Source organism: Oenanthe melanoleuca, chromosome 15, assembly GCF_029582105.1.
Source record: "Oenanthe melanoleuca isolate GR-GAL-2019-014 chromosome 15, OMel1.0, whole genome shotgun sequence".
Taxonomy (NCBI): domain Eukaryota; kingdom Metazoa; phylum Chordata; class Aves; order Passeriformes; family Muscicapidae; genus Oenanthe; species Oenanthe melanoleuca.
Genome location: NC_079349.1, coordinates 2748152 through 2770302, shown reverse-complemented (window position 1 = coordinate 2770302; position 22151 = coordinate 2748152). Strand labels below are relative to the sequence as shown.

Below are 22151 nucleotides of genomic sequence, written 5' to 3'. Positions count from 1 at the left end.
TGGCAACAAAGAAACCAGCTGCACTTCAGTGTGAAATGTTCCCTATTCAATTTGTAGGAGAAAGCTACTGTGTGGTTGCAGTGGAAGCACCCACTCAAAGAACAACTACATTGATGGGATTTAATTTTATTGATTATTAGATGAAGGGCTATCTCCTTTTAACCTTTCAAATAGGACAAGAATCAGCTCAGTTACTCCTTTTAATTAAGTTGTAAATATTGGATAACAAATTGTATTCTGAATGATGTTGATGATTTCACAAAAATAACAGCTCCACTAAGGTTGGACATTGACACCTGTGCTGAGAGAACTGCTGTGGGAAGTGGTGCTGAGAAGTCCTCAGCGTTCTGCTGGTAACTGCCTGGTTCTGAGCTCTTCTGCCACCACTCAGTTGTGGGGCCATGAAAGTAATTTCACTTCTTCGAGTTTCAGTTTGTTCATCTCTAAACCTGACAATTAATGTGGATTGTCAAGCAAACCAACCCTGCAAATAAATTTGCTTTGGGGACCCAGATTTGCCACAGTGCGTGGTTTCCATTCTTTCCCCCAGCCACAGAAAATCTTTATTTCCCCAGTGGAAGTAGTTGGCCTCAACTTCCTTGACCTTGGATCTGTTTTCCTTCCCAAAGACTAGGATGAAGATAATTTATTTTTCTAGTAGTTTGCTCTTAGTACAGACTGATGTGTGAGGTGCTGAACTACTTCAGCTGTGAAGTATTTTATAGTGTTGATGTGTGTAGTTGCCACTCTACCCTTACATGAAAAAAAAAAATTCCTCTGTAGTTGATTGTTCTTGATTTGGAAGTAATAAACAGGCTGGATCACTGTTACTGAAATTGTGCTGACCAGAGAACCATTCTGTGACTCTGAAATTCAGAAAAATGTATCTGAATTGATGGGCTTATGTTTCCAGGGAGAAAATACTAGTGCTGATTTCTTTTCCTTCCTATCACTCTCCTACCAACATGCCCTTAAATGAAAGCCCCAGTCCTGCCATCTGCTGTGGCTCAAGGACTTCCCAGATAGAGCTTTGCAGGCCTTTATGGTTGAAAAATTGTTGTGGAGGAGCACTTTTGTGGCTGCTGGCTGGAAAACCCTCTAGGCTGAATGGCGTTTTCCTGCTCCCTCACTGATCTGGAAGTGAGGGAAAGCTGCCACAGCTTTAATGGAAAGTACTGCACAGTCAGGAGAAAATTGACTGCCCCCCATGTTGCTTTGCTGTCTGCTGGTTTATAAATTGTAATGCTTTTCATTAAAAAAGAAGAGGAAAAAAAGTGTCAGGTCTCTGTGGGTCCCAGATCATTAGCAGGATCAATTCCTTTTTCACTGCAGAGATCAGAGGCTACAGTCTTGCATAGCCAGAGCTTCAGCTCCTGACAGACCAAGCAAACAATGCAGAGGCAGAAGAGCTGGCATGTGGCTGCCTGAATTGCTGTGCCTGGATTTTCACTGTCATAGAAGATTCTTTGGAGCCTGTGAAATTAATTCAGTCTCTTGCAGGATTGGATCAGAACAGTCTCATCAGCTCCAGTACCAGAATGTTAAATCCCTTAACTTGAGCTTGCGGTAAAAACATTTCTCAATTACTTCAGGAAGTTGATCATAGGTGATGAAACTTTCACCTTTGAAGGAGGGCTGGTAATAATTTGAAATCTTTTACATCTGAAGGCATGTTGGAAGTTTGGTGTGCCTCAGTCCAGTTCCACAACCCTTGGCCCACCATCACTGCTGACATGGTTTGCAGTCATGGTGCCAGTCTGAGAGCCAAATGTATGGAACAGACTGAATTTACTTCTTAGTCATGGACGTGGTTGAGTCATAAACTTGCATGTGCTCAGTAAACACTGTAAGTGTTGGGTGAATAAATAAAAGAACTGATTTACAGAGGGTTGTAAGACAGCACGTCACAAGGTGCCCTTCTGCTATGACTAGTCCTGAAGTGTGGCTGTGAGCATCCCATTTAACCTTTCACTGCTTTAACCTCTCATCCCCAGCACAGTGGGACTCAGGGGGTTGTTAAAATTTGCTCATTAATTGCTCTATAATGTTACGAGGCATTCTCAGTTCTTTGCTTTCCCTCTCCAGGGTGGATTCACGCGGTTTATACTCCAGTAGATTCTCTGGTGTTTGGTGGAAATATCCTGCATAGCTTTAATGTTCCCATGCAGCTTCGCATCTATGAAATTGAGGACAGAACAAGGGTAAGGATACTTGATTCTCTTTTTAACTGAGCAGTTCTTTGTGACTATGATCTGTCATAGTCTCTTCCTTGTATTCCCTTCTGACAAACAACAACTGACGGGATCGCCGTGTCAGAGCCGTTGAAACAAGAGGTAAACATGAAGTAATGAGACTTTCAAATGTTGGTTATTTTTAGTGGGATTTACTCATGTGCTTCCCACAGATGTGTCCCTTCTGTGTCTTTTGTCTGCCTGTTAAACTTTCATAAAACACTTCCCTTTTGCACACAAACGTATTGCACTTTACAGACCTTTGTACCAGTATTTCTGGTAACCCTCTGCTTATCAGCTGTCTGTTCACACCTGGCCTGATCCTGGAGAATTGATGGCACTGGGCTGGTTCTGCTGCCCACAGCTGAATTGACAAAGCTATGCTGAAGTTGTGTACTAAATGACATCTTCTGTAATTGACAGTCACTACAGTGACTTGATACCATGCAACAATTTCTTGGAATGGAGAATCTGAGGTGGGACATTGATCTGAACATTGTGATGTTCATCTGGCTGTAGGACCTACCTGAGGGAAAGGAGGGGTAGTCACTGTGCCACCTCTTTGTTGAGAGTGATAATTTTATCCTTGGTTAATAAATATCTACTCATCATTGGAGTTTCAAAAAACAGCAGGATCTGAAGGAAGTGACTCTGTTTTAGTAAATAACCTGTGCAAGGCCGTTGTTGCATTCTGATATAAAACTGGACCAAGGGATGTGCAATCCAGATGGGGACTATTTTGGAGGCCTCACTATGAGCCACTGCTGACAAACCAGTGACACAGGTGTCTGCTCTGGTGTTAATCGAGATTTGGGCTGACAAAATGGCAGGAAGTTGCAATTCTTCTTCACTAAAAAGTATTGAAATAGTGTGTTGTAGACATCAGTGCAGTTCACTGTTGTTCACCCCTACAAGAGGGCACAAATCTTGCTCCAAGTTGGCTTTTACTCCAAATTGCTTTCTTTGTGCAGTGAGAGTGCATAGGCCTGAAGCAAATACAAATGGTTTTGAAGTACATCTCTGACTCAGTGGAAGTGAGGTGTCCTCCCCCCAGCCTCCCTGGCTTCCCAGTGGGTACAAGGCCTGGCAATCTTCACATTGCCAAACAGTGGTGGGAGCATTCGGTTTCATTGAGTGACTTCAATGAAGAGAAGCAGAAAATGAATTCTTAGTAGAAGAGGGATGAAGACAAAAGCTGAAATTTAGGGGGAATTAGAGCAGAGGAGTGTGGCAGAGGGCAGAAGTAGAGACCAGAGTGGATTCAGCCTGGCTTTGAACAAGTGAGAGTGTTGAGTGTCTTGAGAAAGTGCAGAGGGACTTGGACAGGAGAGTTGCAGTGACAGAAGCAGGAAGGGGCTTACCAGGGCCTGGCAGAGCTGCTGGGCACAGGAAGGTTTCCAGGGTGACTGTAAATAAGAAGCAGCAGTGCATGCTGGCAGTACACTGCAGGTGTGCAGGGAAAGGTGTGTTGTTGCTGGGAAGGATGTTTGCACAGGCAGCTCACAGAGAACGGAGAAGGGGAGACTGGGAGGAAGGATCAGTGCCAGAAATGAGTGATTTCCATTGAAGTCTTTGGGGAAGATGGGCAGGAAACACTCTCCTTAAGTTGTATAAAAATTGAGATTTTGTTCGCACAGAACTTGAGCTAATGCAAGATCACACACCTTGGTTGTAGCTGCTCAGTTGAGTTTCATGTCAGGCCTTTCTCCTTGGGAAGCTGAGTGCAGCTTTGATTTTCTAAGCTTTTTTATGCCAGCAGGCAAAACTACTTATAACAGTCAAATATTTGGTAACTTCTAGGAACTAACCAGCCAGTTACACGGAAATGCCTTTTAAAATTTACTGGCACCCTTATCCTGTGAGGAGGTTCTGGGATTTGGATATCTGCATCTTGAAAAATGTCCTGTCACCATTAATTGGGAAAGGGATACTGCAACATTTGGAAATCCCAAATCAGACCTTTGTTCTTGTCATTTTTAATTTACATTTTCTTTGAAGTCTGTGTAGTTCTTTATCATTTTCCTTGCAAAAATACTGGAGTGCTTTAAAAAAGCCCAATGAAAGCCAAAAGCCCAGAATATCTACGACTTCACAGAAGCAATTTCAGCACTTGGATGTTGCTGTGCACTGGCAATGTGTTACACACAGGCTGTACCTGTGCTCACAAACTTGTGCTCGTGGGCAGATGTATAAAATCAGAACTGTGTGAACAGTTGAAGAATAGCAAGAATTTCTGGACAGAAACAAATTAGAAACTGTGCAGCTAAGGCATACAGAAGTTTGATAAAAGGCAGGAAAATCAATACTGTGATTTAAAAATAATAACACTTCCCCCCCCCCCCCCCCCCACCTAAAAATATCATGCTGGAATCTTGAAGGGGAAATGGTTTCAAAACAGGATTCTGGTGTGTACTACATTATTTGCTTTGTCAATCAAACGTTGTAATTTCTTTGTTGAAATAATTCCATTCATACACTGGCTGGTTTTGCAGACTCAGTACAGTATATGTAGTTCACCCAAATTTGCCAGTGTGAGCATACTGCAAATGAGTTTCTCATCAGTATTGATCTTTCCATTGTGTATGGCACAGAAGCAAATTACATGATGTGATTGACAAAGTAATTTGCCACACTCAAAGTGTAATACAGGTGTGCTTCCCCTCTTCATTTTGCACAGAGCAATTTTATGGAGGTTTCACTGTGTTTAAACCTGCTATGTAATGTTTAATCATCTTTGATTGCTGATATTCAAAGTCATTTTTATGCTAGGTGTAGTTGTTATTGTCTTAGCTCAGACAAGAATAAATACAGGGTTGAAATGGTAATGCTGATTTACAGCCTGATAAAATTGCCTAGTTTATATACTTGTCATGCTTATTCTAGCTTAATTCCTCATACCCCTGGGAGACTTTTTAAGAGGGTTGTAGCCATTTAAAAATAGTTTTAAGGAGTAATAAAAAACATGTCTATTGTTGGAAACAGCTCCTAATGTGCAGTTGAGGTAAACAAATATTCTCCAGTCTTACAGTTCGTAGAGCCTCTCATTTTGCAGCCTGGCTTTCCTGGAGGCCAATTAACAGCCAGTCAAACAGGCCAAGCTGTTTCACTCTCTGCAAGCCCAGCTTGAGGAACTGCAGAGCAGGATGCCATGCAGGGATTCATCATTTGGCATAGGGGTGATACAGCTCGAGAATGTGCCAAACTTACCCCCAATTCATCAAAATTTAACTGCCTTAAAATACTGGAACTTTGTGGGAACAAGGACACTCAATATATACGTAAGGTGGTCACTCACAGATGATGGTGTTTGCTGTTCACTTGGATTTCTGCAATGCAAGATAATGTATTAAGTGGCTAGATTAATTATTTTGTAAATAATCATAAATTGCTTTTCAATATTGTGATTAGATTGATTAAACACAAATGGAGTTTATAATGATTTTAATGGGCATCGTGGAAGAGATTATTAGTTTTTTTCAGGAAAATGTGTGTCTTACTTGCTTAGGGTTTTTGTTTTGTTTTTGGAGGGGTATACAAATCCCTAAAATAATTTCACTTTGAACTGAAGAAATGGATCATATCCCAGAGAGGATTTTTTTCTTGCTGTACAGGAATAATTAATTTTTTTTCAGTGGATTGTAAATTATTAATCACAGAAGTTAGAGCTGGAAATGTCTATTAGATAATCCAGTGTATTTCCCTGCTGGTGGGGAATTTAGTCCTCTGGCAATGTCTGTATCAGATATTACACTTTGAACTCATCACAGAAGATTTTTAATTTTTTTCCTTCTTTCTTTTATTCCTTCTCCCCTGTCCACTGGAGTTAATTTGTCTGTGAGTGTACAGTGGAAAGAGTATGGACATGCACATAATGCAGTTCAATCCATTATAATTAATAAATGTTCAGGGATATCATAAAGAGCATATTCCTCTATACTTTTCCATAAGGCAAACTTTAAAAGTTTTTAAAGCATTGTTCGAGTCTCTTTACTGGCAGAAAGCCCTGTAGTTCTCTGTACAGTATCTCTGTCTACAGATGGTAGAGAGAGCTCTTCCTTCTGAAGGTTTGTAAAAGCAAAGCCTTCTTGGGCAAACAGTGGATTACAGAGGCATGGAGGGATTTGCTGTGGGTTGGAACATTGATAGCGAGGCAATTAGGAACTCAAATTGAATATTAAAGATTGATATACATAATGGGAGCACTGCATGCATTACTGCCTTGTCTTTCACATTGAATTAACATTGGTAACAACTAAATTTGGTGAAGCTCAGAATCTGTCAACAAATGTTGAGCAATGATGTCTTTAATATTCCCAGGCATGTGGCTGAAAACCTTTTGAAGGCTGAGGGGTGGAAGGCGGCTTCCTGTTTGTAAGTCAATTCTTTGCAAATTTTGTTTCCTGCAGTGCTCTCTTGGAAAAATTTGAGTTCCTTTATTAGCATATATTTTAGCATGGATAATTTCCCCTGTGTTCCCTAATAGTCATAAGTGACTTGATCTCTTCTCTGTGACAAATAACTAAACTAAAGGAAAAATTTTCTTCAATGCAAAAAGGCCCTGGGGTTAAATGTTCTCACACTTAGGGGGTTGTTGTTTGGCTGGTTGGTTTTTTTTTCCTTTTTCTTTTTTCCCTTATTTTTTGGTATGTGTGCTTTGTAACAAACCACACAGGGAAGCATTTGGGAAAGTGCAGTAGTGCTGGATGCATGACCTGTAGCAACAAGCAGTTCAGATTTGCCAGCTGTATTTGTGTTGAATTTAAGGGATTTAAACTTCTGGGAATTGCCATGGAGTATTTAACCTTACACTGTGATACATTTAGTGTGACAATACAGTATATTTTTCCTTTGTTGCATTTGGTTTTACTGCTAAGAGTGTTTGCATTTCCTGTGCCCTGGGAACAGAGGCAAGTTCTTTGGCTGTCCACCTTGGGGACAATTTTGAAATCTGGGCATTCCAGTAAGTCACTGATCTGCTCAAGTGGGTGCTTTGATCACCATGCAGGTGTTTGGGCAGTGCCTGCTTTGCAGAGCTGAGTCTAAGTTTGCAGGTGCTGGGTTAGTGGTTCTGTTTAGACTTTGGGCTTTTGGCTGATCTATGGTGGGTGAAATAATTCTGAGATAATGCTCCTGGTGCAGTCCAGCTTTTCACTAAATGTGGGTGCCCAGCTCTGGGCTTAGGGAGCAGTGGATATGCAGAGAACATTTTAGAGCAGCTCCTGTAATCCCAGTGCAGTGCATGCATGTGAGCCTGCAAAGTGCAGATTTCTGTGCCACCAGGAGAAAGAGGTGTACAGTGTAAGTACAAGTGCATGTAAGATGCATGGCATCCATTTTTAGCAAATCACAACAAATACATATATCTTCCTGCATTTTAGGAGCTTCCCAGATCCTTCTGTGGTATAGTGACCTTCTACAGATAGAAAACTATGTTGGAAAGGAAGGAAACTCTCTTTGTTTTCTTTTGTATCTGAAATACTCTCACAAATAACTAGTGTTGGAGAATGCAGCTTTTTGTGTGAGAACAACAGGTCTGAGATGTTAGAAAAAGTACACAGCTTGACAGGATCTTTTGTCAAAATCCTGCTCTTGTATTCTTACTCTGTTTATGGCAAAAGCTAACTTGCTACCGAAAGGTAAAATACGTAAGGGATTTTTTACTTTAATGTGTAGTTATCAAGAATTTGTGTGTTCATTTCTCTAATCAATTTGTTGAGACAACCACAAATGAAAAAGATGGATTTCCTGCTTGACTTATTTTAGGTAATGTTGCCATTTTGATAAAAATCCTGTGTTAGTGTTTAGGAGATGAAAAACCCACACCTTTATTTTAAGTTTTAGTGACTAACATCTGTATGTGACCACCCTATGTTTATACAGCAGGTAAATAATTCTGTCGGGGCCATCCATCAGTTTCATGATTTCACAAGAACACAAACCCTCTCCTCTCCCACCACCCCAAGAGGATACAAATTAGTGAACCAAGAAATGATGCTGTCGTGGCAGGCAGGCTGGCTCCTCATTCCGTATGCTGGAGGCATTCAGCTCCCTGCTCCCACCCTCTCCCCTCCCCCTCCTCACACTGTTTGTGCTCTTGATAACACGATGGGAATGATGACTGGCCCTTGTGCTGCAAACTTCTCTCCCTTCCCCACGGACTGACAGTGTTGATCTTGCTTCCAGGTGCACGCCAAATTCCGCTATCCTTTCTACTATGAAATGTGCTGGTATGTTCTGGAGAGATACGTGTCCTGTGTGACCCAGCGCTGCCACCTCAGCAAAGAGTACCAGAAAGAATCAATGTTAATTGGTGAGTGAATCCTTTGAGTGCACATTCAGAACTGATGCTGGCACCTCAGGCTAGCTGCTGCTTTGGTTTCTGCAAAGCAGATTAGAGATTGAACTGGAGAACTGGAGAAATTCTAATGAACTGTTTCTTTATTTTGGAATGGGGAAGATTTTTGACTCTTAAATGTTTCCATGAAGTATCAACCTACTTTGAAGTGTATTTATTGAACATTCCCTTAGCAAGTGGGTCCCAGAAAAATAACGTTTGGTTGTGTTTGTTCCTTGGTTTCAGTAACGTTTGTGTTGGGATGATCTGCCAAACAGATGAGGATTTACTGCCATGTTCAGCACAGTAGCCAGAAATGTGTGTATTGCAAATGTGCTCTGGTGGGGTGGATATTTTGTCCTTTCATAGAGCAGCTCTGTTGCAGAACACATTGTGGTCACTAAACCTTCCTTCTTTCTCTTCTCTTTTCCTTAAATTCTCCTGTAATTCTCTGGTGACTGAGTTCTAGTTCTGCAGAAAAACAAACCAAAGAAAACACCTACACAAATCTCCATGATCTGTAACCCAGGCAGAGGGAGGTCAAAGAAACCTTTACAAGAGCTGAAAATGGACCAGAGGAGAGACAGACAGATGTGCCTGTGGCATTGCCTTGGCACTGGTGTGGGCTTTGCATCAATGTGTGACAATCCAATCGTTGCTGTGCTGAACTGCCCTCTTTTTCCTCCTTTGGATGGAACAAGATGATGGGCCATGTTCCCTCTGCTTTTAAGTACAAAACAGCTGAAAATAGCACAAGCACCAGCTAAATCTTAACTGATACGTGTTAAGTGTGGGAGGAGGATAAAGTATTTCTGTACCTCCTGCTCCCTGAGGTGCCACTTGGAGTGAGCCTGGCATGACTGGCACTGCCCCAGGCTCTGGACAGAGGAGGGAAATGTTCACCTACCAGCAAAATTCTTAGTAGAAGGGATTGAAAAAGTTACAGGCAAGTGTCACTCTCCAGTGAGTTTTACTGACCAAGAATAATTTAAGGGAGCTAATAATCTGTGTAGATAGGCCAGGGGGAATTCCTGGGGTCACTGGGCATTTGAGTGCTTCACATTTTAGCTCTGAGACCCTGGTCAGAAAGGTTAGTTAAGCAGAAGTTCTGTGTCCAGAGGAATTTTTCTCATAAGATCATCCTTGAGGAGGAACGGATGAATTAGGCCTTTGGACCAGCTCTTTAGAAAGCAGTGACAAAACTGATAACTGCATTCTTTGGAAAATAATGATAAGGAACAATCTCCTGTTGTCTGAAGCACTGGCATGGAAGGGGGCTGGTCCTGCAGGCAGAGCAGAGGTGCCAGACCAGTGATGTGTAATTTCAGAACAAATCAGAGGTGGAGAGTGAATGGTTCAGGATATTGAGGTGGGACCTTTCCCAGCTAAATCACCAGTGTGAATTGCAGCCCAGCTCAGTAATTATTGATAATGGTTTGGTGATCCCCACAAATGTGCCTCAGTCCAGTTAGCTGGGAGATACTCCAGTCATACCAAGGCTCACTGGGAGCTGTAGATGTCCACTGTCTAGAGGGAATGGGATTGTTTTGCATGACCAAAGAGTGCCAGCTGCAAAGGCTTCAGGAAAAGGAACCTGGCTAGTTGGAAAAGGGTTTAGTGGTGACTTGGTCAAGGTCTTGTGACCTGTGATGGCTTCAGCTGGTGGCAGAGAAAGATGTATACTTCTGTTTTGTCAGAAACTTGGGGTTTTGTTTTTATTTCTTGGCAGAAACTTAACCTTAAAATAATTATTTTAGTGGGGGTTGTGATTCAAAAGACCAGATCTGCCATACTTCTGGATCTTTTACTTTGGCATTTGCCAAATTCAAAGGAGTAAAGGTACATTATTTATCTTTACAAAGCTGCATTGCTTTGTTCTGTGTGAGTAATACTGTTTCCAGTACTTGCTTTGCTTTTCTTTTAACTGGTCTGTGTGCAGCCTCTTGACTTGAATCTCTGTGAACTGTAATCTTTGAGTTAAAATGGTTTGATCTGTGGAGTCTGGACCTTGACATTGCTCACTTGCTGAGGGATGGGATATCCTGAAGATATTTGGTGTTCCAAACCCTACCTCTTCGTTTTTAAGCTTTTCTTCAGAGCTGCAAAGGTCCTTAAATTTTCTCTTCCTTAGGGACTTCTCTATCTGGAAGCAATTTCTTGATTTCCCATGAGGGAGTATCCCTTGACAAAGAATTTCCCATTATTCTCCTTAAAGAGTAATGAAGCAAAGTACTTAACTTCTCCTTAAACCCCTCAGTAGATTTAATTGTCTTCTGTCCTTCTTGTTTTAAGAAAAAACTCTTCACATCCTTGTACTCATTTTCAGAAATTTCTCTTGAATAATCTAAATGCTTCCCCTACTTTTGAAAAATAATTTCCTTGACATAATTTGTTCTAAATGTCTACTTTCTGCCTTTCCTTTTGGGTGCTAAAACTGTCTGTTTTTTTTACCCTCCAGTTGTGCTGCTTTCTTTCCTTACATAGCTTCTGGTAGAGTGGTTGTAGTGGATTTCTGAAGTTACAAAGTGATTATCAGTAGAGGAGGATACAGACCAGAGAGAGTGCAGGACACTGCCCACAGCCTCTGGTATTCACAAGGGAGTAGTTTTCATAAAATTCATAGAGATTCTATTCTCCTGGATAAAGAAAAAAAAACAACAACTACTATGTTGATAAAGAACATTGTTGGAGAACACAGAAAACTGAGTTCATCAGCAGTTGGATTTTAAGGATATCTTTAGACTTCCCATACTGTGTTTTATAACAGTATTTATTTGCTTTGACGTGAACGTTGTTAAATTCAGAGTGACTTTCAAGACAGTGTCTGTTCATGAAAGTGTATTTGTATGATTGTGTTGTGATACCTCTGTCCTGACACTTGTATGCTGCTGTAGCAATTCATATTGTTCTTTGTATTTCTCTTGTCTAAATGTCTCCACTCACAAAACTTCAGACAGGAGAAAAACCCCACCTCTGTGGAGGCATGGCTGAAACCTGGAGTCTTCCCACTCCCTAAATAAAAACGTGAGTGCAGCTGTAAATGAGGTGGAAGATGATGGCCGTGCCTTCCTCCCCCATTGCTCAGGCCCAGGATGAATTTGCAGGCCGTGTCCTCCCAGGCACAGTGTGAGGCTGTTCTGTCTCAGATCTCTCCCAGGAGGGCAAACACTCAGGGGAATGACAACATGACAGCAATCACAGGCTGCTGTAAAAGCACACAATCTCTTTTTCTCTTTTCTTTTGCTTGTCTCTCTCAACTGGGACATTTGTCCTGCCAGCTGAAATCAGAAGGGAGCCTGTTTGGGTTTCCTACTAGATTTGAACGTGCGCTCTTTTTCAGGGTGGATATGTCTTCATTATTTTTACTCTTATGAATGAGTCTGTACTGGATGTTTTCAGCCACAGTTGACCTTCAGTGAGATATGGATGTTGAAAGTGAGCTGACAAAGAGTAATTGGGAGAAGATCCTGGGCTATCAGAGACGTGCTTTCTCTGTAGCCTGCAGCTTTGAAGATTCCCATTGCTAAAATTTTAACAGGATGGCTCTAACTGTATGTTAAGCCTGATGGATATAGAAAATATGCCCTCTGGCACAGTGAAGGAGCCAAGTTTCTTTTTTTTCCCCTCTCTTCCTCAGGAGATAGAATAGATTTGCTTATGATAGACAGGTACCTGAGTATATTGAGTGGTTCCTGTGTGGGGTGCTCCATGCAGTGATACATTTCCAGTATGCTCAGGGTTTTTCTGCTAATGAAAATGTCACTGCTGTCTTTAGCAGACTGATAGCAACTCCTGCTCCCAAGACACAGTGGCAGGGTTTGGAGTTGGGAATGACAAGGTAGACACTACACACTGGACTGTTCTAAAGAGTTCAGAAAGGTTTCATAATTATGCCTGACCCCCATCCCTTTCTTTTAAGTTCTGTAATACAGCAAGTTGCTCTTCAGCAAAAAAAGAAACAGTGTATAATTATTCTTGTACAAGTGGATAACTGTGAGGAAAGTTAAGTGGTCTGCCCAGAACCACAGGGAAGTGAACTGCTATAGAAAATATAGAAATACAGATTTCTAATGTTCTGTCTTGTGGTCAAGCCTGTGCTGCTCCACCTCTTCACTGAGCTAGATCACAGTCTGGTCTGTATGAGCTGGTTTTATTTGCTTTGAGATGAGGGGGGTAAAGCTCTTTTTGCACTAAGTTGTGTGGGAGCTCAGACTGGATAACCCTTCTTCAGCTGGGGTTCAGACCTGGGACTCATTGGTGCATTGACTCAGAAGAAGCAGCAGTGGAGCTGAGCAAGTGCTGTTGCCAGTGGAGCTCTGGTAATACAGTGCTTAAAATGCACTTCTCAACAAAGTAAATGCAGATTATGCTTATGTAGGGCCTCAGCTTGCAGCACAGTAACTCTGTCAGACAGTGTTTTCATGAAAATGAATAAATAAAAATCATGGCATGTTGCATTACAACAAAATACTTGAAAACACAAAATTGAATCTCCCTCACCTTGAAGTTATCCTTCCATTATTGATTCCCTCGGTGTTTTGTTGTTTTTTTGTTTTTGTTTTTGTTTTTTTTAGATTAGCAGCAGTAGCAGACAGTTGTGTTTTGAGAGCAGGCTGCTCTTAATCCGGTGGTGCACTGTAATCCCCTGGTGCTCCAGAATAGCCTGGTACACTCCAGGTTAGCAGCCAGCCCTGTGCCCACAGGGAAGGGCAGGCAAGGCATGAAGTGATAACCAGGCACACAGAGAGCAGGGCAGTGCTTTGGTGGTTTGTTTGGGGTCAGATGTGAGCTGTTTTGCCTGCCATGCCCAGGTGTGGCTGGCACAGCAGGGCTGCCTCGTGCCGACAGCCGGTGGCAGGGACGCGGTGGCAGCTGGCAGAACGGAATGGCTGACCCCCCTCCGTGTGCTGCCTTCTCCTGGGAACAGGCCTCCACCATGCTCTGGTGCTCCACTCCTCTCCTGCCTTTTGTTTCCATAGATTAGAGCAAGAGGCAAAAAGTGGAGATCTCTCTTGGAAGCTTTTTCTCCTCGCACCCAAGCATTACTTGGAGTAAATTATTCACACTTCCATAACGTGATCTCCCTCGTTTTCTTAGGCCTTATTTACGCTTGTGCTTTGCCCCACTTACAGCCATTAGTTCCTGTTCAGCAGAGCTACAGCATAGGAGGACAGAAACACGATTTTCTTTGTGCAGATTTATACCACTTCCTGTTAATGACACCGTCCTGGCAGCTTGGGGATGTGTATCTGCTTTCACCCTCTCCTCTTTGATGCCACATCTCTGGCATTTTCTCCCATTGAGGCTGGGCTTTGTGACTGAGTCAGTTGTAAAATAGCTCACAGAGGCTGTGTGGCTCAGAGAAGGGGGATCCAGCCCTGGATCCAAGAGCCTGGATTCTGATTCCTGGTTTTTCCCTAGATTTGATGTGTGACAATGAGCAAATCGTGCTTTCTCCCAAGCATCTGTTTCCTCAGTTGTAAAATGGGAAAATGACATAAGCTGATTATGTAGCCTTTGAGGTGGGTATGTGTGCTTGCTACTGTGGACAAAGGAAAAAACTGTGAAATAAAAGTTGGATAACTGAGTGGGTTTTAAATGTTCTGGTTAAGATATTTTCTAATCCTGTTTATTTTTCTGAGAGAAGCATGGGGGTGTATTAGCACAGAGCAGAGAGGAGGAGCTGCTTTGGATTGCTGATGCCACCACCTCAGCACACAAAATAATCTGTGGGGATTTTTTGAAGGGTTGCAGGGAAGAAGTTACCCTGCCCTGTGGATGGAGCTGGATTTGGCTGCACCCTGGTATTTTCTGTGGCTGCCATTTTTTCACAGGCATTTCAGCTGAAACTTGCCTTTCAGGAGTCATTTCATGGCCATTTTGGTTTTGAGGAAAAATGCAAGCCTTGTCTGAAGGAGTATACTGGACAGAATTGCTGGATTTTTGCAGGCCCTGTAGCATCAGCACACTTGCCCTGAGAAGTGTGAGGTGACCAACTTGTGAATCTGGGGCAGTAACACAGAACTGGGCTGGCCTTGCAGGATTTTTACTGGGAACTGCAGAGCTGAGCAGCCAGGCACTGCCACTGCCTGTGGCATCTGTGACCAGTGTGTTTGTGACAGGATGGCACAGACTGTGCACAGACAAGGAGCATCTCTGTGATCAGGAGGATTTCTCTAGCTTGGAACTGGGCTCCAGCATTTGTTTTGAACCTCACTGTTAAACAACCGGATGCTGAGCTTTCTCATTAATGTCCATTTAATCCTTCCCTAAGCATGGTTCACATTGTTCTAATCCAAAACTACTGCACTGCAAAGCATGGAAGCTGTGAAAGGAACTTTTCATTAATTGTTCTCTCACTTTTTCTGTGTGACTTCTGTTTCCTTCACAGTGTTTTTGTTTGCAGCTTGATCTCATACCCATTTCAGCCAGTAATAAAACTCACATTGACTTAACTGGGTGTTGCCAGTGTTAACTGTATTTTCCACAGAAATTCCTGCTGTTGCTAGCCTGCATTCAATGTTGTTCACTTAGTAAGTGAAATTGTGTCTAATAAATAAGAAAAGATGTGTGCTTGAGGGAACCATGGCCACTGGTTTCCTACATTGCTTTCACTGCTTGATTGCACAGAGTCGGGTAACAATTTGGGCTCTTGGGGGGAAATTAGGATTAATAGTTCTTTAGACTCAGAAACTTGCCTTTAAATTTTCCTGAGAAGTACCTAAAATGTATTGGGAATGGCATTAAGAAAACCAGTAGCATGTAGCTGTGACAGTCCCTGTGTTTCTCAGTGTGTTTTGTCTTGTTGTCGTAAAATAAGCACAGTTAAAAAATCCTCTGTCTCAGAAGAGCAATGAGTATTCATGCACTAACAACTGGGGGCTCTTGTTTTATCAACAGTTAGTTGCTTGCAGAGGGGAAAAGTAGTGAGGAGTTGATTTTGTGCTGTGCAGGGTTCCTGGAAGAATGATGATGTACAGCATTTTAACGTGCTTTCTCCCATCATTTCCCCCTCCTCCTTCTGTGCTAACTCTCCTCTTAAAGCTGTAAAGCTGCCGAATCTGGTCTTTTTCGGATTTGTGGGAAAATTAATTGTGTGTGACTTAAGAGCTCTGCCTACTCCTAATTGAAGGCATAGAGGACTGAAGCTTTGAAGAAAGCATAATTTTTCCCTAAATGTTTCCCAGTCATTTGAACTGAGTAGATGTTAATGAAAACCAGCATTAAAACAGACAAACAAGCGCCCCCCTCAAAGAAAAAAAATTAAAAATCAGCTGAATAAAGCCCATTCCTGTCACATACTCACTAAACCATTCTCCAGTGCCCTTTGAAATAAGCAGCACCTGGCCCCAGTGGTACAGAAGTGCTTCAGCTGTGAGGTTACAGTGGCTAAAAATTCAGCATTCTTTTTCTAACTTCCAGATGCAAAAAGAAAACGCAGCACAGACAGCTACTCATCAGATTCGTGGTTAGACATGGATGAAGAATCTTGTGATGCCCATCTCCAGGAGGAGAAGGATGACAGCTTGGATAAGAACTCTAAATCCTTGGTGGATGGCTCCTCCTCACCCAACAGCACACACTCAGAAGGGAAGGAGGCTGCAGGGAGGAAACAAAAAGCCACAGTGATGAGGTACCTAAAAAGAACTTTGTCTAATGAATCAGATGACAGTGTAAAATCAACGACCCCCACGGACTATCCCAAAACACCCACGGGGTCTCCAGCTACAGAAGTTTCAACCAAATGGACTCACCTCACAGAATTTGAACTGAAGGGTTTAAAAGCCCTGGTGGAAAAGCTTGAATCTCTCCCAGAGAACAAGAAGTGTGTTCCAGAAGGCATTGAAGACCCGCAGGCTCTCCTGGAGGACATGAAGGTGGGTGTGCTGACCTGCTGGTCACACAAACTCTGCTCTGGGGGCACAGCAGGAGAGCAGAAGGCAAAGTTCTGCTGCAGAGGGGTGGCAGCTCGTATGTGGTGACCAGCTCATGTCAGGCTGCTCTGCCACAGACAGGGAAATGATTTCTTGAACCAAAGCTGTCTCTGGCTCCTGTTTGCAGCCAGATTTAAGTGACAGAGTCCTTTCTGGCTGTCACAGTAGGGGCCAAAAGTTTATATCCTTTCATAATTCAGCACTTGTTATGTTCCACATGTAAATATTACACCTCAAAAAGTCTGTTTATATTTATAGTCTTAATCAGCCCTTTTTGGTCTCGTGTCTCCCTGGTGTACACCTCATTAGCTGACACATTCAAAATGTAAATACTTGATTGCAGCTCAGAAGATAGATTGTCTAACACTTCAGTTGCTTTTTTTTTTCTTTCACCTTTTTCATTTTCCTTTCCTCCATTGCCCTCTATAGGTTGATAATTATTCTCCACTGGTACAATATATTGGTTTTGGAGCTGGTGTGAGGAGTAAGTGCTCACTAGTGACACAACTTCTCTGTAGATTTTCAGTCTGTGAACAGTATGGGTCTTCAGTTACATATTTTCTATACACAAGAGCTATGTAAGGTACAATCTGAGGAGAAAAATACGTGTTTATGTGGTAAATGTGGAGGGAATCTATACTATTTTAGTGCAAGTGGTGTAACAGCTGCTTAGAAAGGCTTCAAAGCCAGTTAGAGAAGGCTGAACATGTGCAGTGTGCAGTGGAACCACATTCCCTGATTGTGGAGCTTGGAAGTGTGATACACTGTTCTCGTTCTGGTAAACCACAAGAGCTCAGAAATTCTCTTCTTGCAAAATCAGCCACTTTGTACGTGAAAGTGAACACACCTGCTCTAAGTTGTGGATGTAGATTCATGAGCTTGCTCTGGGATCAGTCATCTTTTAATCAGAAATCAAAAAAAGACCAGAAGTTGAATTTGTGGTGAAGCAGAAAGAATGGTCACATTACTTCTCCAAGCTTGATGTACAGAATAATTTTCACTTAAAAATCCAGCAAGGGGTGCAACATATAATGGCTTGTGCAGATGTTCTGAGTGGGATCATGCTCCCTGTCTGGATGACAGACTCCAGAGTGCTGTGAGACATCTCCCTAGAACACAGCAAGGTGCCATATGTGAATCTGGCTTGAAGCTCTGTGTGGGAGTATCTGTTTTCCTACTCTCCCCAGAGCAGTGGATTCACTGACTACAGAGATGGAGAACTACAAGTGGACATTTTTAAAAAAGGGCAGCATCACCTTTTTGGTGATACTGTGCTGTAACTGGTATTAAGTGAGCACCTGCCAGCGGATTGTGTACAGCTTGCTGTTCCATCTCCTTTGATAACTGCCTGCTTCTAAAATTTCTGTCCTTGTCAGCACACACTGTAACCATCAGGATGTAGCCCAACATCTGGATCCTGATGGTTCCCTGCTGGTTAGAGAGCCCATGACCACATCTAAACATCAGACATGCTGCAGGATTGCTTCCCCTGGAATCACCTCTGGATGTTTGGCCAGTCTGTGACTGATTAGTCAGAGTGAGACTTTTTTAAAACCATGCTAACTCAAACATCTTCTTGAAAAGTGCCTGAAGAACTTTCTCACCCATCTCTTTATAGTATTGACCCACATATAAGCCAGCCCTCAATTTTCAGAGAGTGGGAGTCAGAGTAAATTAATGAAAGCCCATACAGTCAGCTTCCTCCATAACTCCCTGTGGTTGCACAATCAACTTCCAGGTGCTCTGGAGGAATGGGGGCAGTTAGGGGAAGTTGAGTATGTTTGCTCCCAGCTCAGGAGGGGAGACCAGGATTCCCAGCACAGCAAATTGCCACAGGCAGCCACTGACAAGGTGTGACCCATTCCCATGTGCTTCTGGGACCCTGGGTGCAGCAGCCCATCACTCCTTTGTGCCACTGGGTTCATTGATGTAGAGAGCAGTGCAGTGGAGCCACAGCATCTGATCTCCTCAGAGCATGAGGTTTGTTTTATTCAGTTTATTCACTTCAAAAAAAGATAATCAAACCCAAGTGTGTGTGTGTTTAGAGCTTTTACCTTCAAAGGATGGAGCATGCTGAGGGAGGAATTGCCAAGTGACAGATTTGAGTCCTCTGAGCATGCATCCAACATAATGGCCCTTGCAGGATCCCTGTTTGCTGTGAGGATGCAGCTGTTCCATCCTTGCTGTTCCATCAGGTACTGATGTTCAGCCCCTCAGCTGATGAATGTTCCCTTGGGGTTCCCAGGGACCCTCACCCTCTCCTCCACACATAATGGGTGAGCTGTTATCACAGGGAACTGGGGTGCAAAGAGATGAAGATAAAAGTAATTTTGGATACTGGCTTTATGTGCCACAGGACAGTTAGTGTATTTAATGATTATATGTGCAAAAGATGATTTTAGTTTTATTGAATCAGTAGTGGCTTTAGCATCCAGATCCCAAGCCAGGCGTGAGGAAGAGCAGAAGCACACAATTCATGACGCCCTGTGGAAACTTGACTTAAAAGGTTTGCCCTGTACCACATAGAGACATAATGGCAGAGGAAGAAAAACAGTCCATTTTCCAGAATGGTATTTATCTCCTTGATCACTGAATCATGTTCTCTCTTACTTTGCTACTAGTTTTCCAACATGTACAGATAATAATGTGGGGGGGTTGCTGATAGCATCCGCAGTGGAGTGAGTAAAGGCCTGGCCCCTTTACCTCACTCTGGTGAATACCCAGAGCACCAGTCAGCTGTGTGACTGAATGGAGGCAGGAATCCTACAGGAGCTGTGCAAGTGACCCATGCTGTGACTGTATTTGGCTGTATTAACAAGGTTTATTTCATGGGCAACCCAACTTTCAGGCATTTGATGTATTAATAATGCTTCCTATTAGAAGTACCCTTTTAGTGCACCCATTTGAGAGTTATTTTTAACAAATGCATAGCAAGAACATGCTCTGACAAAGTCTGAAAGCTCTTGCTCTGCTTGGAAAGTCTTAAACAAGTTTCTTCCTGAAGCAAATAAATCAGTGTTTATTGTAGCACTTTTATTTCTTAATGAAATACACTCGGGAACTTTTTTGTATGACATTCAAGTCTGTCTTTGTGCTTCAGGAAGATAATTAATGTTTTCAGAAAACAGGATATGGATAGTTAAACTGGAGAAAGGAAACCATTTTATTCAGTGATGTGGAGTTTCACAGAACTAATCGGGGTAGCTCACAATGAATCCATGCTTTCCCAGCTGAGCTAGAGCACAGGAAAGGATGGCTGACTGGATTACTGCTCTTAGTGGTAAACACAACCACAGCTGTATACAGCTATTTAATGTCAAGTAGGTGAGACTTTCTGAAGTAAAGTAATTTATTTTCCTTATGAGAAGAGAGACTGAAAACTAAACTAAGCCTGTGTAAATTCCTTACACATCATCTGGGCTCCAAACTAAGTGTGCCTGTCTGGTGAGGACACAGCAATCCAGAAGTGCCAACTGCTGCCTCTGCAGATTGAGCACCCATTTATCACCATGATCGATGGAGTGCAGCAGCACAAGGGAGGCTTATTTGCTGTGTGGAACAGGCTTCACTTGGAGAGCAGGTCAGTTCTTCCCTCAGCCCAAACAGGGAATTAAATCCCTGCTGGCTGCAGCAGTGCTGGGGTGGGCAAATGCACGAAGAAGAGGGAGGTGACCATAGTACTCCTCGGTGTAGTCTGCACTCCAGGTCACAGGACAGGTAAAGCTGAGCAGACCTTTGGCTGTGGCAGTGCAGCCACACACATTAAACCCACTGCCAGGGATACTCACCTGTGTGAGCCTCTGATTTCTGCACATAGCATTTCTGGGTGTTAGCAGCAGGATGGTAATTCCTCTGCTGATGTTGGGGAACAGGATTGTGAGATCTGCCTCTTACTGATGCCACAGACTTTGCCCACTTCAAAGTAAAAACACTGCCCTTCTTCAGAAGGGCCTGTGGAAGTCCATTAGAGCAGAAGAAACTCGGTTTGAAGAACAGAGGTTGTCAAATATCTGCAACTCCTTGGCAGCAGGAGAAGATTCTTGTGCAAGACAGATGATATCTACTGAAATATGTTCTTACTTTTTCTTGCCAAGAAATCTTACCCCCTTCTCATTCTGATGACAGAAAAAAACCTCCGTCTACTGAATGCATTTCAGGGGAGTCATTCCTTGCTGTGCTTTTGAAATTAATGGCTAAACTGAATTCTTACACAGTTAATCAGCTTCGTGTCTTCATACCTGCTGTTGTCACTACAGCCCTCAAGTGTAATGAATCTGGCCACCTTGTGCTTGAAGAGCATCACGTTGTTCCTCTAACTGCAGCCTCATGGTTTTTCTTTATCTCCTTTTTTGTTGTTTTTAAGCAGGTGAACAAAACCCTGCCTCCCCCAGCCTGTTGTGAGCTGACACTTGACGCTCCAGTCAGCGCAAGTGTGGCTGTGCTGTGGCTCTGAGCGCAGACAGCCGTTGTTTTCAGCTGCCTCAGATGATAAGCTGCCATAGTTTTACATTTCTCCTTGGATAATATTTTCACGTGACACATACGATAACAAGAAACCTTCATTACCTTGCCAAGTTCTTGGAATATGCTGTGCTTTCCATTGAACTCCGAGTCTCTGACAGTCGATAGTGGAAATGTTCAGGTTTTCTGTCTTACAGGCTTTCAAACCCAAGAGTAGCAGAGTAAAAAGGGATTAATTTGTCCTTTGTTTATGGCTCTCAAACTGCCTCCTTGTTCTGGAGAATTTTGGCTTTGCAATGAGAATACAAAAGAGCTCTTGGTTTTAGGATTGAACTTTCAGAATGTGGTCACAGCTCAGTTAATGCAGTGATCTCTCTCCAAATAAAAAGGACACAAGAAAAGAGGTTCTCACTTCACCTCAGCTTGGCCAAGAGTTAATTTACCACTGATTGGTCCCTGTGTAAAAGTTATTGGGTGTTGTACTGGAAGAGCAGGTACAATACAAACTTTGCATCACAGCCAGGCTGGGGCAAGCTGGCTTTTACTCCTCACCTCTGCAAAGCCCTGAGTGCAGCCACAGAGCTGGGCTGATGAAACTGGGCTTGAACTGGTATCGCTTATTTTGGTCCCTGGTGCTGCTTTCAGCCTAACCAGTGTCACCAGCAGCCCTGCTGGTGTCTGCAGGAGCACTGCAGTGCTGGGGCTGGGCTGTCTAGGAGCAGCACAGCTCTCATTTCAGCACAGGCTGGGGAATTGGGCTGAGTGGGACAGGTTGTCTGAGCTCCAGGGAGAAAGTCAGCCCCAGGGACACTCATCCAAACTCAGGCTCCTGGGGACTGGAACATGGCATCATGCTCTGGGCTTTAGTTGGATGATTACAGATGAATTCCAAGTGCACTCCCTATTAAAACAATTACTGTATTTTAAGCTCTTTTTGTATAGTGTGTGAAATTACTAATTACTAGAGTGCTGCACTGGGGACTGACAGCCTCCTGCCTGTTGTTGGCTAATTAAGCTTTTTTCATATACTTGGGAACAGCACTGCTGAACTTCATCATCTGGGGTCATCTCCAAAAAATTCTGTTGAGGTGATTTCCAACCTGCCATTCTCCTTTGTTCTACTGGAGCTTTTCTTTTTTGGTCTTTAACCTGTTAGTGCTGATTTGGCCTTCAGTTTTCAGCAGCACAGCA

The 22151-nt window shown here is 42.9% G+C and overlaps 1 protein-coding gene across 5 annotated transcripts in view; it reads left to right on the top strand.

Moving 5' to 3' along the window:
• KDM2B (lysine demethylase 2B) overlaps positions 1 to 22151 on the top strand; it is a 106075-nt gene that overhangs the window by 44354 nt on the left and 39570 nt on the right. For all 5 annotated transcript variants that reach the window (XM_056504610.1, XM_056504609.1, XM_056504613.1 and 2 more), the window contains 3 exons: positions 2086 to 2201; positions 8415 to 8541; positions 15988 to 16442. In XM_056504610.1, the coding sequence (XP_056360585.1) occupies positions 2086 to 2201; positions 8415 to 8541; positions 15988 to 16442 (698 nt within the window). The remainder of the gene's footprint in view (positions 1 to 2085; positions 2202 to 8414; positions 8542 to 15987; positions 16443 to 22151) is intronic.